At 36.8% G+C, this 13,532-nt stretch overlaps 1 protein-coding gene across 1 annotated transcript in view; it reads left to right on the forward strand.

Moving 5' to 3' along the window:
• VIPR1 (vasoactive intestinal peptide receptor 1) overlaps window positions 1-13,532 on the forward strand; it is a 576,370-nt gene that overhangs the window by 545,370 nt on the left and 17,468 nt on the right. The window contains exon 11 of the mRNA XM_053713746.1: window positions 407-536. Within this exon, the coding sequence (XP_053569721.1) occupies window positions 407-536 (130 nt within the window). The remainder of the gene's footprint in view (window positions 1-406; window positions 537-13,532) is intronic.

Below are 13,532 nucleotides of genomic sequence, written 5' to 3' on the forward strand. Positions count from 1 at the left end.
GTAATCATCTTACCTTGGCAGATAATCTTGCGCTGGTAGAATAGATTCAAAGTGTGGTTGTAATTTTGCTATAATACAATCTTGAGTTTAACACTTTTTAAATACATTTTTTGTGACTGGTCTTTTCACAGTGGTCTCCTTAAATATAGTGAGTTGAGTTTGAAGTACAATAACATCCTAAAAAGTATTATGCTTTTAATACTTGTAAAGAATTGTGAATATTTTATCTAAGCAACATGCATTTAGGCACACACTAGGCTCAGTGGTTATAGTGCTTTATATGTGAGTGTGTCCCAAACTATGATTTTTATATTCCAGGGACTCAGGGGAAAGGTGTGTCATTGATAGGGCTTATATTACTTATATTATTTATATGTAATGGAGTACATTCATTTTGTGTTAACAGGAGATTGGCAAAGTCTACGCTTCTTCTGATCCCTTTATTTGGAGTTCACTATATCGTGTTTGCATTTTTTCCTGACAACTTCAAAGTGGAGGTGAAGTTAGGGTTTGAGCTGGTTCTTGGATCATTTCAGGTAAGAGAGTTTTTGTATATATGGTAATAAATGGACTTGATGTTAAATTATTCATGCAAATGAAAAGAAGATTAAAATATCAACAAAAGAATGCTCTAATGCATTAAAGGGACAGTTCAGGGGCGTATATAGGTTTTGTGCTGCCCTAGGCACTCAAAATTCTGCTGAAACCCCCACCCCACCCCAGGTTTAAGCCCTTTTTTTAATTTTTTTTTATTTAGACATAATATTTTTGGGGCAGAGTGTAAAAAATTAACACACACACACACACACACACACACACACACACACATATATATATATATATATATATATATATATATATATAAAGACATTATTTTGCAAGTCAGATGATTAAAGTGTTTATATCAGAAAAAAAATATCCTTCACTTTATGATAGTTTGTCAGTAGGTAGTTGTTTAACCTTAAACATATTCTTTGGTGATTGACAGTTATTTAAGCAAAATATCTGCTTGGATAAATATGTAATGAATATACAAACTGCCCTTTAAAAGTACTTAAAAAATACAACAGTAGTTATGATAGGTTTAGGAATTGTATCCTAGGGGATAAAGTCACATGATACAATCATAATAAAGTATATACTTGTATTGTTTCTGAATGTATTAAATGCATACAACATATTTTCAGTTGTGTTTTAAGTCACATAGTTATATAGATTCAGCAATAAATACTTATTCTTTGCATGTATGACAGATAGACAAACAGTAAATGTACAAGTATTTAGTGACTAATCCGTTTAAGTATTTTAATGCTTAATGAAGATGTATTGAAGGGAGAAAGGCATATGCTGTTTCACAGTGGTCACGTTGTAGTGCACACTGCACTGTGTAGTCTGTGTGAGTCTCAATCACGCGGTGGAGCCAGGAGGAATACCGCATTCCTTTTCAGTCCAGGCTAGGCTGCGCAAGTGAGCTCTGCCTCCACTGTCACCACGTCATGCGCACCCACATACAATCCCATAGGATAGCAATAGCCAGGTCAGCCATTTAAGTCATTAGTAATTGGTTGATTTAGCCACCCGGCCCTGAGTTCAGTAGAGTGGCCCTAGGGACTCAAAATTCTGCTGCCCCTTAAAAATCTGCTGCCATAGGCACCTGCCTTTTTGGCCTATGCCTTAATACGCCCCTGGGACAGTTTAGTCAAAATTAAACGTTCATGATTCAGATAAGGCATGGAATCTTAAACAACGTACTTTTATCATCAAATTTGCTTTGTTCTCTTGGTATTCTTTGTTGAAAGCTAAAACTAGGTAGGCTCATATGCTCATTTCTAAGCCCTTAAAGGCTGTCTCTTATCTCATTGCATTTTGACAGTTTTTCACAGTTAGATACTGCTAGTTCACGTGTGCCGTATATATAACATTGTGCTCACTCCCGTGGAGTTACTTATGAGACAGCACTGATTGGCTAATATGCAAGTATGTCAAAAGAACTGAGATAAGGGACAGTCTGCAGTGGTTTAGATATAAGGTAATCACAGAGGTAAAAAGTGTATTAATATAACCGTGTTGGTTATGCAAAACTGGGAAATGGGTAATTAAGGGATTATCTATCTTTTAAAACAATTAACATTTTCAAGTAGACTGTCCCTTTAAGCATTTTCTTTTTGCAATAATGTGTGCATTTAACTATAAACTCAATTATCTAAATGTCTCTGGGCTTCTGAGATTCTCTAAGAAATCTCACCAGTAATATGAAGCTCCTGGTGCATTTTTACCTTGAGAACAGAATGACAAAAGGACAGTCCCTTTCTTGTGTGAAGAAGATGTAAATGTTACAATAGAGCTCACAAAAAAAATCATATTTTAAAAAAAAAATATGTGAAGCTAAGAAATGAATTTTTGGAAAAAAAAGTAAAATTAGTTTTTGTTAAATCACATTAAAAATTGTAATGAGATTATACTGCCCAAATTTTTTTTATTTTATAGAAAAAAATTAAAATTATATTGAAATTACATAGGACAAAAACCAATTCATGCCAACAGTAGAAATAGTAGCAGACCTACTCAACAAAGGGCCCCCTAAAGGTAATTGTAGCAGTAGTAATAATATGCATGCTGCTCTTTATAATGATTTTGAGGAAAAGTAGATGGAATGGAAGGCTTGCCTGAATAGCATTGTACACATTCTGCACATGCCTATGTATAGATTGGCTGATATGGGTCCTCTCAGTGCCTGGGCCCTGGTACCACTGCATCTGCAACACAAATGGTAGTTCTGCCCCCAGGTAGGAATCATAATAAAACTACACTTCACATGTAAAAACCCATATGAATTATGTTCTTAAAATTACAAAATTCTACATGTATTATTTTCGTTATTGTAATCTAAGTTTCCCCACCTCTGTTAGAGGGCTGAGCATGGGCATTCTATGGGTGTAGCTGACAGTTCTCTAATCTCTACTAGTTCTTGTGTAGTCTCTAAGAATTTGCCCCTGCAGATCTTGCTGTTTTAACCTGCAAGCTAAAAGGTGGCATATTGTGTCAAAATATGCAAAACACAGATTACCCTAAAAAGACAGGCATATTAAAATAGAGGTGATTTAAGATGATATAAACTGAAAATAGCGTAATCTGTTTTACATTGGCTGTAGAATGTAATATTATAGTGTGCCCCCTGCTAACTTCACATGCCCCAGCAAAGTTTTCCTTATCAGCAAACTCCATTACTTTCCAAGGAGGCTTTTTACAGCAAATTATTGAAGATCCTGTTCTATCTTTTAAACTCCCAAAAAAGGTTCAGCATTGGCAATGAAGTACAGGTCTAGAGCTATATACTGCAGCAGTGGTGTCATATGTCAATAGCTATCAACCGCTAGTCCTGTCCAAAGGGCCAAATTGTGAGCTGTCTGCATTTATCATTGCACAAATATTTCTAGTTAAATGCTTGTGCAATGCTGCCCATTGCACATTCGCGGCCAATCGCCCACTAGTAGGGGATGTCAATCAACCAGATCGTATCCTATCGGGTGGATTGCTGTCCGCTGCCTCAGAGGTGGCAGATGATTTAAAGAGCAGCGGTCTTAAGCCTGCTGCTTCTTAACTCCTGTTTCCGGCGAGCCTGAAGGCTCACGCAGAAGCAGCTGCATAAGGCAGCATACGGGGCTTGATAAATCGTCCCCCATATCTTTATTGGCCTATTTTGCTGTACTTGAGCTGACTTTAGCTATGTATTTAACCCCTCATTGGATGTAAGAAACATAGCAGTAGACAAGCAATACTGCAATACAAATTCGTTTTAACAAATTTCCCTTTAATTTTGTACTTAATTCAATCTGCTGGATTTAACTGCTTCACATATATAAAACAGTACATCAGCAGTTCACAGTTCACGGAAAGAAAAAGAAAAAGCAGATAAAAATAGTCTTAGAAACTGCTCTAAAGTGGATACATTTTCTAAACATCTAAAAGAGAGAAATCAACCACAATACTCAGTAAGACATTTAAAAAAAAAAAAAACAGAAAGTAGTTTTATATAGAGAAATATAATGAATAATCCAAACGGTTAGGAACCAGAAGTACAATTTTAGAAGCGATAGCTCCAGCGGGAACTTCTAGACCATATAAGGATGCCACAAAGCTAGATATAAAGAATGTGGGAGTGTTACTGGGTTACCTTATTTTTACTACTTATTTCTACCTTAAAGGGACTGTCTAGTCCAAAATAAACTTTCATGATTCAGATAGGGCGTGTCATTTTAAACCACTTTCCAATTTAAATATATCACCAAATTTTCTTAGTTGATAGCTAAACCTACGAGCTTCATATGCTCATTTCTTAGACCTGAAGGCTGCATCTTATATGAATGCATTTTGAAAGTTTTTCACCACTAGAGGGTGTTAGTTCATGTGTGTCATATAGATAACATTGTGCTTACACACGTGGAATTACCTAGGAGTCAGCATTGATTGGCTAAAATGCAAGTCTGTCAAAAGAACTGACATAAGAGGGCAGTCTGCAGAGGCTTAGATACAAGATAATCACAGAGGTAAAAAGTGTATTAATATAAAAGGGTTGCAAAACTAGGGAATGGGTAATAAAGGGATTATCTATCTTTTAAAACAATACAAATTCTGGTGTAGACTGTCCCTTTAAAGGGATATGAAACCCCAAATTTTTATTTTATAATTCAGATAGAACATACAATTTTAAACAACTTTCCAATTTACTTCTATTATCAATGTTGCTTCATTTTCTTGGTATCCTTTATGGAAGGAGCAGCAATGCACTACTGGGAGCTAGCTGAACATATTGGTAATCCAATGATTAAAGTTATATTTATGCAGCCACCAATCAACAGCTAGCTCCTAGCACCAGAGCCTACCTAAGTATGCTTTTCAACAAAAGGATGTCAAGAGAATGAAGCAAATTTGAAAAAAAGAAATAGCTTGGAAATTTTGTTTAAAATTGTATGCACTGTCTAAATCATTAAAGCAGATTTTTGTAAGGGACATGAAAAATCTGAGATTGCAATACAACTTGTTTAATTATTCATAGTTAAACAATTTTACATAATATTTTTTATTATCCATTTCTTTCTTAAATGATGATGGTCCACAGTCCTCCATAACATATGGATATATTTCCTGCCACTAGGTGGAGGTCATATCAGAGCTTAGAATCCCTCCCACCTCCCATCTCTTTCTAAGTTTTGTTCTTTGCCTCATAGGAGTTTGTTGAGAATAGAGGTGTTTCCAGCTACTTGCTAATGGATTTAAATTTGGAAGATCAGACCAATGTGAAAGCCAGAGTCCCTGGAAATTATTATTCACAAAGAAGACAGAAGATAAACTTTACAGCAGCTGAATGATATGGGGAGATAGGACTACCATGTTATGTGTACAGTATTTGCCTATGGGACTTCAGCCATAACTACCATCAGGCGTCGCAGGGACTCATCCTTAGCCACCCCTGAGGGACACAGGTATTTCCTACTGCAATCCTCTGCGGTACCCGATACCTGCACTGGATGGGCTCTCACACACACAGGTACAGCATAGCCAGGCAACGTTTAACAGTTCAATAGAGCACACTCTGATTAGGCAGGGGAGCATATTTTTATGACGGAAAAATATTTATTATGCTTGGTGCGCATTATATAATTTTTATTACACTCAAAATGGCTTTGAAGCCTTCTCTGAGGCACTGGGAGTTACTTGGGCTAGAGCCTGGAAACATGTAATGCAGTTTCAATAAAAGTGTCAAAGGAGTTATTAAGCTTAGTGTAGAGTATTCTCTACCAGTTTTATTATTTATGTGTATGTCTGGTGTCTCTCTGCCATTACACACTATGGAACAGAATGAACTTGTCCCCACTAATATAAATGTTAGCAGATTAGAGGATTAATTTACTTATAACCCTCCCTGTACATATATTACGTGTGTTTTACTAGTGCAAGCCTATTATCTATCACTAGCTATTGCTCATACTCACAAGCTTCTCTCTTCTTTCAAGGCCATGGTTTGAGAATCAATGTACCAAAAAGCTCATTATATCATGCTATAAGGTTAATATTTATAGGAGTCATAATAGACTCAATCCTTATGCATCTAGTTCCTGAAGGAACTTCATAAAATAAAGATTGAGAAGAGGGGTCTCTCCCTACAAAGGGCTCAGTTTCCATCAATAACTCAGTGCATGGAGGCGGTGGGTCATAAGGTAGCTGCTTCAAATGCAGTTTATTTTGTCCTTCTTCACTTGAGACCCCGTTAATTGTCTATGCTACCTCAGTGGTGAAAGAATTCTCTAAATTTGGCACAACAGATTGCTTTGGCTTTATCCATCAGATAATCTTTTTCTTGGGTACACAAAGTCTTTCTTTGACCCTTGGAGCATCCTTCCTTTGTCAGTATTGGTCTATTGTGCTGATGGATGCCAGTCTCTTAGACTGGGGGGTGGTCTGAGTTTCTCAAAGAGTGCAAGGAGTTGGGTCTTCCCTAAAGGCAAGGTTACTATTCAACATTCTGAAACTTTGAGTGATTATTTGGGCTCTTCAGACCTTGCCCCTTTTGAAGGAGGAAAAGTTTATCCATTTCCAGTCGGACAATATCACAGCAGTGGGCTACATAAATCATCAATGGGGGTCCCCACAGTCCACTGGCCATGCAGGACATCTTAGGCTTAGAGAAATCATTGCTCCCTATTGGCAATTCACATACCAGGTGTGAACAACTGGAAGGTAGGTTATTTAATTTGTCTATCCATTACGACATTTTTGATAATGTAGAGATCAAATGGGGCATACAGGAAATAGATCTGATAGCCTATCACTTAAATCACAAGCTTTCAAAGTATTGTACTAGATCAAAAGATCCAAAGGCTCACATGATAGACGCCTTGGTATGTCGATGGGAGTTTCATCAGGCATACATGTTTCCTTCATCTGTTCTTCCAAGAGTCATTACTCAGATACAACAGGAGTCAACATCAGTAATAATAATTGCTCCAGCCTGGCCTCACAGGACATGGTATGTGGATCTAGTGCATATATCCTCATCTCCTCCATGGATTCTTCCTCTGATACAAGACCTTTTGTCTTAAGGTCCTCTTTTTCATCAGGATCTCAAATCTCTAAATTTAACAGTGTGGAGGTTGAACGCCTAGTTTTGAGACATAGAGGTTTCTAATATTCGTTCATTGAAACTTTGATGTGGTCCAAAAAGTCTGTGACACAAGATTTGGAAGGCATATTTTGAGTGGTATTCTTCCAAAATGTTTTCTTGGTATTCCTTTAGGATTCCAAGAGTCCTTCAGTTTTTACAAGATGGCCATGACAAGGGTTTGCCCACGTTTCCTAAAAAGGGCACATTTCTGCTTTATCTGTTCTTTTTCATAGGAAGTTGGCTAAACTTTCTGAGGTTCAGACTTTTGTCCAGGAGTTAGTTAAAATTAGGATAGTTGTAAAACCTATTTCTCTACCCTGAAATTTGAATCTAGTTCTCTCTGAATTGCAAGGTTCTCATTTTGAATCAAATCATTCCATTGAAAAATACTTTTCGTATTAGCAATCACTTCAGCAAGGAGAGTTTCTGAGTTGTCAACCTCGTCTTGTGATTCTCCATTTCTTCTTATTCACAAGGATAAGGCTGTATTTTGTACTAAATATAATTTTCTTCCTAAGGTAGTTTCTACGGAAAATATCAATCAAGAAATTAATGTTCCTTCATTGTGTTCAGATCCTGCTGACTCTAATGAGCAGCTATTGTATAATATTGATGTAGTCAGGGCTTTGAAATTATATCTCCAAGCTACTAAAGATTTTAGACAAAGTTTGTTTATTCACTACTCTGTGACTAGTAAGGGGCAGAAAGCTACTAAGGTAGCATTGGTCTCTTAGTTCAAACAAGTGATTCACAAGGCTGGTCCATCATCATTCCGAAAGAAAATAATTTATCATGTAAGCATTGTTTTTTGCCCCTTTTTCTGTAATTTAATTCTTCAATTTGTGGATTTCCATACTGTGTACATCACAAACCTAACCATGCTATATATAGGTCTCTATTTGACCTCCTCAGAGGTGAACTGATAAGATAAAGAAATGCAAGTTTTTCTAAAGAAAATAACAGTGGCATGTCAAGCCTACACTAATAACACATTGCCTCTTCCAAATAGGGCAAGTTGGGAAGGCGTTAGGCTATTGAAAAACAATCGGCTAGATTACGAGTTTTTGTCGGTAAGGCTTGCAGGGCTAACAAGCAGTTTATGCTCACCGCTCACCTACAGACAACGCTGGTATTACGTTTTTTATTTTTAACCCGGCGTTAGCCGCAAAAAAGTGAGTGGAGAGCAAAATTTAGCTCCACATCTCACCTCAATACCAGCGTTGCTTACGGTAGCGGTGAGCAGGTAAAACGTGCGAGAGCCGGCTGAAAAAACCTAACACCTGCAAAAAAGCAGCGTTCAGCTCCCAACACAGCCCCATTGATTCCTATGGGGAAATAAAATTTATGTCTAAGCCTAACACCCTAACATGAACCCCGAGTCTAAACACCCCTAATCTTACATTTATTAACCCCTAATCTGCTGCCCCCGACATCACCGACACCTGCATTTTATTCTTAACCCCTAATCTGCCGCTCCAGACACCGCTGCCACCTACATTATCCCTATGAACCCCTAATCTGCTGCCCCTAACATTGCTGCCACCTACTTTTTATTTATTAACCCCTACTGTCGCCGCCACCTAACTACACTTATTAACCCCTAATCTGCCACCGCCAACATCCCCGCCACTATAATAAAGTTATTAACCCCTAAATCTAAGTCTAACCCTAACACCCACTAACTTAAATATAATTTAAATACATCTAAATACAATTACTATTATTAACTAAATTATTCCTATTTAAAACTAAATACTTACCTGTAAAATAAACCATAAGCTAGCTACAATATAACTAATAGTTACATTGTAGCCATTTTATGATTTATTTTTATTTTACAGGCAAGTTTGTATTTATTTTAACTAGGTAGAATAGTTATTAAATAGTTATTAACTATTTAATAACTACCTAGTTAAAATAAGTACAAATTTACCTGTAAAATAAACCCTAACCTAAGTTACAATTACACCTAACACTACACTATAATTAAATGAATTACCTAAACTAACTACTATTAATTACAATTAAATTAAATAAAGTACGAAAACCCCCCCACTAAATTACAGAAAATAAAAAAAGAATTACATATTTTTAAACTAATTACACCTAATCTAATCCCCCTAATAAAATAAAAAAGCCCCCCAAAACAATAAAATGCCCTACCCTATACTAAATTACAAATAGCCCTTAAAAGGGCCTTTTGCAGGGCATTGCCCTAAAGTAATCAGCTCTTTTACCTGTAAAAAAAAATACAATACCCCCCCGACATTACAACCCACCACCCACACACCCAACCATATTCTAAAACCCACCCAATCCCCCCTTAATAAAACCTAACACTAACCCCCAGACAGGCAGAAGTCTTCATCCAGGCAGCATCTTCTATCTTCATCCATCCGGAGCGGAGCGGGTACATCTTCAAGCCATCCGACGCGGAGCATTCTCTTCCATCCGATGACTAACACTAAATGATGGTACCTTTAAGTGATGTCATCCAAGATGGTGTCTCTTAAATTCCGATTGGCTGATAGAATTCTAGCTGCCAATCGGAATTAAGGTAGAAAAAATCCTATTGGCTGATCCAATCAACCAATAGGATTGAGCTTGCATTCTATTGGCTGTTCCAATCAGCCAATAGAATGCAAGCTCAATCCTATTGGCTGATTGGATCAGTCAATAGGATTGAACTTCAATCCTATTGGCTGATTGCATTAGCCAATAGGATTTTTTCTACCTTAATTCCGATTGGCTGATAGAATTCTATCAGCCAATCGGAATTGAAGGGACGCCATCTTGGATGATGTCACTTAAAGGTACTGTCATTTAGTGTTAGTCGTCGGATGGAAGAGGATGCTCCGCGTTGGATGGTTTGAAGATGGACCCGCTCTGCTCCGGATGGATGAAGATAGAAGATGCTGCCTGGATGAAGACTTCTGCCCGTCTGGAGGTCCTCTTCTGCCCGGATTGATGAAGACTTCTGGCCGTCTGGTGGACCACTTCTGCCCAGTTGGGTGAAGATGTCTCAAGGTAGGGTGATCTTCAAGGGGTTAGTGTTAGGTTTTATTAAGGGGGTATTGGGTGGGTTTTAGAGTACGGTTGGGTGTGTGGGTGGTGGGTTTTAATGTTGGGGGGGGTATTGTATTTTTTTTTACAGGTAAAAAAGCTGATTACCTTGGGGCAATGCCCTGCAAAAGGTCCTTTTAAGGGTTATTTGTAATTTAGTATAGGGTAGGGATTTTTTTTATTTTGGGGGGCTTTTTTATTTTATATGGGGGATTAGATTAGGTGTAATTAGTTTAAAAAAAATGTAATTATTTTATTATTTTCTGTAATTTAGTGGGGTTTTTTTTGTACTTTTGTAGTTTATTTAATTTAATTGTAATTAATTGTAGTTAATTTAGGTAATTAATTTAATTATAGTGTAGTGTTAGGTGTAATTGTAACTTAGGTTAGGATTTATTTTACAGGTATATTTGTATTTTTTTTAACTAAGAAGTTATTAAATAGTTAATAACTATTTAATAACTATTGTAGGTAGATAAAATAAATAAAAAGTTGCCTGTAAAATAAAAATAAACCCTAAGATAGGTACAATGTAACTATTAGTTATATTGTAGCTAGCTTAGGGTTTATTTTATAGGTAAGTATTTAGTTTTAAATAGGAATTATTTATTTAATTGTAGTAATTTTATTTTGCTTTATTTAAATTATATTTAAGTTAGGGGGGTGTTAGGGTTAATAAATTTAATATAGTTGCGGCGACGTTGGGGGCTGCAGATTAGGGGTTAATAAATGTAGGTAGGTGTCGGCGATGTTAGGGATGGCAGATTAGGGGTTAATAAAATTTAACTAATGTTTGCAAGGCAGGAGTGCGACGGTTTAGGGGTTAATATATTTATTGAAGTGGTGGCGATGTCCGGTCGGCAGATTAGGGGTTAAAAATGTATTTAAGTGTTTGCGATGTGGGGGGGGGGCTTGGTTTAGGGGTTAATAGGTAGTTTATGGGTGTTAGTGTACTTTTTAGCACTTTAGTTAAGAGTTTTATGTTACGGCGTTAGCCCATAAAACTCTTAGCTACTGACTTTTAAATGCGGAAAAAATAGGAGACAAGCGAACAGAAAGTAGAGCACTCGCAAAGGGAGACTGGTATAAGTGGCTATTCAGTGGGTATATAATATTAAAACTTAACATTTATTATTCAAAAAAATGATAAAAAACTACTATATAAGTAGTGATTAATACTTAGATTAAAACACAAACAAATAGTAAACGGCTGTATATCCACAATGACCCCAGAATGTATACCATAGAAACTCAGAATAGAGTAGGAGGGATTTTTAGGCAGATATACACCAAAAAATGGTTCACGGATTGCACCAAAATCTATCTAAAAAAGAGGATTGACCTCAAACAAAATTATACTATCTAGTGCAATACTGGACCGGTGTAGTTCTGTCCAAAATATTCCCTATGACAAAATTAGTATAGTGACTAACAGGGGAAGTATAGGTAGCAAGGTTCACATAGTCCATACATTCAGCATATTACACAGACCCATTTGTATAGGCAAGAGTGAAGTGTTCACAAACACAAATTAAACCTTAGGCACTCTTCCTACGGCTGTATCAACCACTACGTGTAACTATGCAAGTCACATTTCACTAGTCAATGTGTTTATTCTAACATATCTATAGAATCATATTACCTTTCATTGATCGTATTTTTGGTTTAATTTGTGTTTGTGAACACTTCACTCTTGCCTATACAAATGGGTCTGTGTAATATGCTGAATGTATGGACTATGTGAACCTTGCTACCTACACTTCCCCTGTTAGTCACTATACTAATTTTGTCATAGGGAATATTTTGGACAGAACTACACCGGTCCAGTATTGCACTACTATTAACCCCTAAACCGCCAGTCCCCTAGTTACAATTATTAACTAACTACCTATTTAAAATGAAATGCATACTTACCTGTGAAATAAAACGTAAGCTAGCTACAATATAACTAATAGTTATATTGTAGCTAGCTTAGGTTTTATTTGTATTTCACAGGTAAGTTTGTATTTAATTAACTAGGTAGACCAGTTAGTAAATAGTTATTAACTATTTAATAACTACCTAGTTAAAATAAATACAAACACCTGTGAAATAAAACCTAAGCTGCCTTACACTAAAACCTACCATTACAAAAATTAAAACTACTATTACAAAAAAATAAAAAATACTAAAATTACAAGAAATAAAAAAAACTACCGTTACAAAAATTAAACGAAATTATCCAAAATAATAAGAATTATAATTTATATATAAAATTATAAAAAACCCACCTTAAAATAAAAAAGCCTAATCTAAAATAAATTACCAGGGGCCTTTAAAAGGGCCTTTTTGTTGGCATTGCCCTAAAGTTAACAGCTCTTTTGCTACAAAACAAAACAAACACCCCCTAACAGTATAGTATCTTTTGCATTGCCCTTAAAAGAGTATTTAGCCTTTTACGAAAAGCCGAAACCCTAAACTAAAAAAAAAACCCACCCAAAAAAAAAGTTTAAAAAATCCTAACACTAACCCCCGAAGATCCACTTACAGTTGTTGAAGTCCCGCTTGAAGGATCTTCATCCTGGGGGCTCCATCTTCATCTAGGCGGCTCCATCTTCATCCAGGCGGCAGATGGCTCCATCTTTATCCAGACGGCTCCATCTTCATCCAGGCAGCATCTTCTACCTTCATCCCGCGGCATCTTCTATCTTCATCCTGGCGGCGCGGAGCGGGTCCATCCTGAAGCATCCTCTTCATACAGTCGCCGCCGAATACTGAATCTTTAATGCATGGTACACAATTCAAAATGGCGTCCCTTGCATTCCTATTGGCTGATTTAATTTTAGAAATTCAAATCAGCCAATCTGATGAGAGCGACTGAAATCCTATTGACTATTCAATTCAGCCAATAGGATAAGAGCTACTGAAATTCTTTTGGCTATTCAAATCAGCCAATAGAATTTCAGTAGCTCTCATCCTATTGGCTGATTTGAACAGCCAATAGGATTTCAGTAGCTCTCATCCTATTGGCTGATGTCTTCAGGATGGACCCGCTCTGCGCCACTGGGATAAAGATAGAAGACGCCACCGGGATAAAGATAGAAGATGCGCCTGGGTGAAGATGGAGCCGCCTGCCGCCTGGATGAAGATGGAGCCACCTGGATAAAGATGGAGCCGCCTAGATGAAGATGGAGTCGCCGGAATGAAGATCCTTCAAGCGGGACTTCAACAACTGTACGTGGATCTTCAGGGGTTAGTGTTAGGATTTTTTAAACTTTTTTTGGGTGTTTTTTTTTTTTTGTTTAGGGTTTCGGCTTTTCGTAAAAGA

The sequence above is a fragment of the Bombina bombina genome, chromosome 5, assembly GCF_027579735.1.
Source record: "Bombina bombina isolate aBomBom1 chromosome 5, aBomBom1.pri, whole genome shotgun sequence".
Taxonomy (NCBI): domain Eukaryota; kingdom Metazoa; phylum Chordata; class Amphibia; order Anura; family Bombinatoridae; genus Bombina; species Bombina bombina.